The sequence below is a fragment of the Mesitornis unicolor genome, unplaced genomic scaffold (assembly GCF_000695765.1).
Source record: "Mesitornis unicolor isolate BGI_N332 unplaced genomic scaffold, ASM69576v1 scaffold7604, whole genome shotgun sequence".
NCBI classification, from domain to species: domain Eukaryota; kingdom Metazoa; phylum Chordata; class Aves; order Mesitornithiformes; family Mesitornithidae; genus Mesitornis; species Mesitornis unicolor.
This window is the reverse complement of record NW_010179354.1, coordinates 90417-96294: the sequence shown is the minus strand read 5'-3', so window position 1 is coordinate 96294 and position 5878 is coordinate 90417. Positions and strand designations below refer to the sequence as shown.

The 5878-nt window shown below is 48.2% G+C and overlaps 1 protein-coding gene across 1 annotated transcript in view; it reads left to right on the top strand.

Moving 5' to 3' along the window:
- LOC104539253 (netrin-1-like) overlaps window positions 1-5878 on the top strand; it is a gene marked incomplete at its 5' end in the record, with an annotated part of 46818 nt that overhangs the window by 84 nt on the left and 40856 nt on the right. Inside the window, 1 exon segment of the mRNA XM_010182729.1 lies at window positions 1-122. This exon segment is cut by the window's left edge and continues 14 nt beyond it. Coding sequence (XP_010181031.1) covers window positions 1-122 — 122 coding nt within the window.

Below are 5878 nucleotides of genomic sequence, written 5' to 3'. Positions count from 1 at the left end.
CAAGAGCGGCGGCGTCTGCCCCAACTGTCGGCACAACACTGCAGGGCGGCACTGCCACTACTGCAAGGAGGGTTTCTACCGCGACCTCAGCAAGCCCATCTCCCACCGCAAGGCCTGCAAAGGTACCGGGGCAGGGAGGGGATGGCAGGGACCATGCATCTCCTTCTCCTCTAATCCTTCCTGCTGCTCCTGCTCCCACAGCCCTTGCTCTTGCCAAACTCCTCCTTTCCCAAACCAAGCCCTTGAAATTACTTTTCTTGTCCCCAGGTTCCCTGTCATCAACTCTCCTTGGTGTCCCCAGCCTTCTGGTTATGATGAGGCCACTGAAATACAAAAAGTCCTCACTGCTGAGGATGACTTTAAATTATTATTTATTAAATTATGTAATAATAATGAATAGAATTCATAATTCAATATTTAATCATCGAAGGTTGGAAGAGACCTCTAAGATCATTAAGTCCAACCGTCAACCTAACACCTCCATGACCACTAAACCATGTCCATTTCAGGTTAAAACAGCTGGTTTATCTCTTATGCTTCATATTCATGCTAGCTAGCATGCTTCATCTGCTCTGCTAGCCACAGCTAACTTGGCAAACACACATGTAAGGGCAGGCTTGCACAAAATCTCAGGTGCAGGGTTAGATGCAACATCTGTAAATCAGCCCTCTCCAAACACCCGCTCACCCCCGTCCACCCTCACCCCCAGCACTGCCAGGAGCATGGACAGTGTTTAACCCATGCACAAAACATTTGACTCCTCGGGATAAGGTGAGAATGGTAAAATGAGAAAAAAATTATTTTGAGCTCAGCAAATGAAGTTTTTTGAGGTTTGCCTTCCCCTGCCATGGACGTGAAGTGCCACAGGCAAGCGGGGCTTCAGTTGGGATGGGAGCAGCAATAAGAGCGAATCCTGCAAATGAACTTTTTTAACTCTTGGCTGTCTGCTGGAAGAGTTATAAATCCTGAACCTGAGATAGGGCTAAAGGAATCAAGCAACAATTCAAAAGCCAGATTAGAAGATGCTGGGGTTTCCCTCGGAAAGCTTCAGCTCTTTTGTCTCTAAAGACTCGTTTCAACAAGAAATGGAAAGCTTTTTGGCCCAAGCTGGGTATTTTTGGCTGGAAAGCTTTAGGTCTTCAGTGTTTTCATTTTTTTAATGAAAATGCTTCTTCATATTTTTTTTCCCACTGAAAACAGACACTCTTTGCCAAAGGAGAAGAAGAATTAACTTCTTTAGATGGCCCTATTCCCCCTTTTTTCACCTTGCAAAAATTATTTCAAGGGGATATTTTCAACCTGCTCTGTGCTGAGGCTGCTCACAAGCTCCAGCTTCAGCTGACGTATGGGCTGGTGGGATATGAACCCAGCCTGTGGCTCTGGGAGGAGAGGAGCTGTCATTTTGGGGTCCAAGGAGCTGGAAGGCAGGGGTGCAGGGGGACTGAGTTTCTTCCACACCAGCCCTGACACCCAGCATCATGTCTGGACCCCGGCTCCGGCAGCGAGCTGCCTGCCCCCAACTCCCGAGCAGATATTTGTTGTAATAAAGTTCATATTTCTGCTTTCCCGAAGTTTCTCTTAGGTTGAGGCAAACAAAGGGAAATCGCGAAGGCGTGGGCTCTCCACGAGTGGGGGCAGGCAGGGATGCAGGAGGGTATCCATCTCTCTCAGCAGTGGAGGCAATTGCTGATGCCCAGACCCTGATTCTCATTTACCTTCCTGCTCCCCAGAAGGGGTTTTGGGGTGCTGAGGAGGTGGGGGGTATTCCCACCCCACCACAAGCACAGTTAACTCCTTCCCAGTGCACCAGTTTGTCCCTGATGCTTTTCCAGCACAGGGGCTCCTGGGGACATGGTGGGATTTTGGGGAGAGGATTTGGGGGATTTGCTCTTTCCCAGCCATGGGGTCACTGTGCATCCTTGGGGATCCCAGTCCTCTGGGATCAGCACAGGAAGCGGAAACTGGGGCAGGGGTGGTTGGCTGGAGGGTAGGGCAGATCCCATGCCCTCTCCATCCCTAATTTTTCCATCCTGGGAGAAGGCAGCCCCTGCCCTGCATTGGCAGTGATGTCCATGCTTAACCCTCTCTGTCTCATTGATTCCAGCACTTCCCAGGGCCTTCCTCACTCCTGCTTTACCCAAAAAGCATAGCCAGATGGCGGTTGGTACCTGGGGGTGGGAAACCTCAGTTCCACACTGTGCCTCAGTTTCCCCAAGCAAGCATTTGGGATAATGTGCGCTGGCTTTGGTGAGGTGCTCCGCGATGTTTTAAGACTGAGTTTCCCAGTCATTCACTCAATTAAATGCTCTTTGCAATCATCCTTTTCTCATCCCCCTGCCTTCTCGAACTGCTCCCACTTTTGAAATTTGAGATCGCCAAATTTAAATACTTCTCCAACCCCCTACAGTTTATAACAAAACTGTGGCTATTGGATATAAATACAGAGATATGTAATAAATATGCTGGTGCATGAACAGCTCCCCGAGTCGCAGGCTATTAGCACGATTTCACAGTAGTTGGAATGGTTTATTGTTGGCGTAATCCACCGTCCTATACAAAAGCAGGCGAAATGAAGTTTCCTACAGGCAAGGCATTCCTTTGAAAACTCCTTTTCCTGACCTCTGTTTGTGACACAGGGGATTTTACTTTCCCTCTACTTTTCTTCTCTGATCCGGGGACTGTTCTGAAATCATTGCTGAAAACAGGCGTTTCTAAAAAACAAACCCCACCGTCTAACAACTTCAGCCATTTCTCCATTGATAACAATATTCATTTATCATCTCACCGAGCCATCTGCTGATCTCAGAGTCTCATCTCAACAAAATGCATTTAGAATTAAGGAATTAACCGTCTTGTAGCACCTGTCATCTCCCTCACCAATGCCGGAAGCTACATCTCACCTAGTTTTCTCTCTGAGACTTGATTCTCTCGACCCTCACATTGCTCCGTTAATATCCTACACTTAACACATTTAAATAAATGTATATAATAGAGCACTGCTGCCTTGCTAGCAGGCAGAGAGTGGCGCAATGAACCACCCTGGCAACATGCATGAGCTCAGGCAAGCTCACAGCAAATGTTGCGTGAAACAGCTCCTGAAGACATTTTTGTATTAATTCAACTTCGTTATTTCAGCCTCACAGGCACATCCAGCTAAACCGCCTTTCCTCTCACTCACGCTCCTCATCTCTCACTCCGCCCTACGTGCTAGGTTATGTACCACAATTAGTAACACAGCTCACATCAGGAAATTAGAGATGCAATGAGTGACGTTATTTTAAATGGTTGACTTTGGTATTTATGTAAAAATACAACATTGCAAAAATTTTTTGCACAATGTCTACTTTTTTTATTTTGCAAACTTTTGCATGTGTTGCAGAGCTTGGTGTAAGGCTCAGGCAGCAGAGGGGGAGCAGAAAGTGAAGCTGGGCAGTCCTGTCTTGCAGTAATTGCAAAACACAGAATAATTTTAAATTAAAATATTTTTAAAATTACCTGAAGCTGCCTTAGCAGCACAAGTGAAGGAATAAGAAGCTGGGCTTTAAGGATGACTTTTACTCTGACGTTTAAAACTGATGCAGCTGTGCATGCCGTGTTCCTTCTCTATGCATTTCCTTCCAGTTATTTTTCTCACAAAAAAAAGGATGAAAGAGAAAAAACTGCCAGCAATCAGAGATGCCCTGTCGCAGAGCCATGCAACAGGCAGAACATGGCATGAAGTCTGCAAACCACATGCAGAGGAATTGATGACAGATGGGGCAGGGATATTGCACACAGTGGCAATGCGGTGCATGCCAGCGCCTGCCAGTCCAGAGCTGGGAGCCGAGGGAGGGCTCTGGGTGGTTGGGTGACCCCAGGGACACCAATGACTCCAGCAAGGGCTCAGATTTACAGTCAGACTGCACAGCTGATCTGTGCGTGGTCCTAGAGAGGATGGAGGAGCCCAATAGTAGAGCTGGTCTTGCACCGTGGGGCATGGACGGGCTCATCCTGCAGTAGAATGTACTTTGACAGATGTAGCAAAACTCAGGTCCTGCACACATCCCTTAGGTGTGGGGGCTGTCCCAAGAAACAACAAAACCCCAGGTATAAAAAAATTCACACTTTTAAAAAACTCAGAACAAGAGTGAACTGTTCCTCTTTTCTCCCTGATTTTTGTGAGAGCATGAAGAGCTCCCAAAATGCTGAAGCCCTGCTTGCCGTCCATTCTGCTTTCCCTCTGCTCCACATGATGTTGCAAGTGAAATTCCACATCTGGGTTCTGCAAACCTCCATCTGCTCTGCTCCATCCTGGGCCGCTGTAAATCATGGCCCTAGTGTTAGTTCTTTTGATTAAATTCACTCCTGATATTTGCCAGATTATTGGCACTAATGTCATTCTATTGGAGCAGAGACTCAGCAGGATTTTACAGCCTGGCTGTAAAACGGCTCTGCACTTCGGGGAAAGGATTTACTGACTTTTTGATGAAAAGATGACAAATGATAGGTGTTGTGAATGCACTTGTGCTGAGACTGCCAGTGTAAACCCCCTGTGGAGGGGCAGGATTTGGCACTTGGAGAGGTCACATTTGTTAGGACTCAAGGTTTGGGTAAAAAATGGCATTGCATGCTGTCCCCATGCTGTTGCAGCTCCATGCCCATGCCCATACCCAGCCTGGAAGACCCTTCCAGCTGCATTAGATAATTATTTAATGGCTTGTGCCCAAAAAAAGCACTCCCAGCCTACCTGCCCATCCTGGTTTGTACCCGCCAAGGCTCAAGACTTTGACATTTGCTTTTCAGAGGCAGTTTGGGTTCAAGGAGAAAGGGTGATGGCTGTCCCCAAGGTCTCAGCCTCCAGTCCTTGATTTCATGGAGGTTTTCTTCCTACCCAGTCGCAGGCATTGAGCATGTGTGGGGCTGACAGAGCTGAACACCTTCAGCTCCTTGTGTGGCCTGGAGAGAAGAACAGAGCCCTTGGTGACAGTGGGACAAGTCCTCCGTCCCTCTCCACTGACTATAGAGGGAGCTGCATGACCAGCTTAGAGCAGAGAGCTCATTTCCATAAGGCTGAAGCCAGGGGACATCAAACCTCTTCTTGCTTCTTGGAGCCCCACTGAGAAGTTGGGGTGCAGGAGGCAGCCAGGGTAAAACCCATGTTAGATGGCAGAGGCTGAGGATGACCTTGCTGCCACCAGCGTACTGTGTCCCATGGGCCATGGCCCGATGCAGGACAGGAAGTTCAGTTTGTCCATGGTGCGTCTCTGCAGGTTGCAGTTGTGGTCAGCATCCCTTCAGCCTCAGAGATGTTCCTTGCCGCCATGGTCACTAACCTATGGCTGGGTGGGGGTTAGGCAAGCTCACAGATAACACAAAGACCTATGGATTCAACCAGGGCTCTCAGTGGTGGCTCCTGGCAGGGATCCTGTCCCCAGCCTTTTCTTGCCCCCAGCAAGCACCAGCTCTCACAGGCTCCTTCCTGTCAATGCAAGGACACCATCACTGCTGGCCATCAGTGCAGGAGATCTACCCTTGGTGTTCACCAAGGAGGAGGAGAAATGCATCTTGAGAGAGATGCTACTCTCCCCAGAGCAACCTTACGTTGATGCCCATCTCTAGTCCAGCCCATGTGTGGTTTCACACAGCAAGTCCAAGGCAATACTTTCTATTAATTCCTCCCAGGGAGTTGTCCTTAATTATCAAGCTTCCTTCCCTCCCTCTTCTCCTTTTCCTCCTCTTTGAAGACCAGCTGGAGCTACCATTTAGATGAGAGATGAGCCAACTCCTAGTGCTGGCAGGGCTTGGATCAAGTTCTTGTATCAAGGCTTGGTCGCCTCTGAGAAATCACATCATTGGAGAAATTCCAAACTTTCGAGACATTGATCCACCAAACACAGAA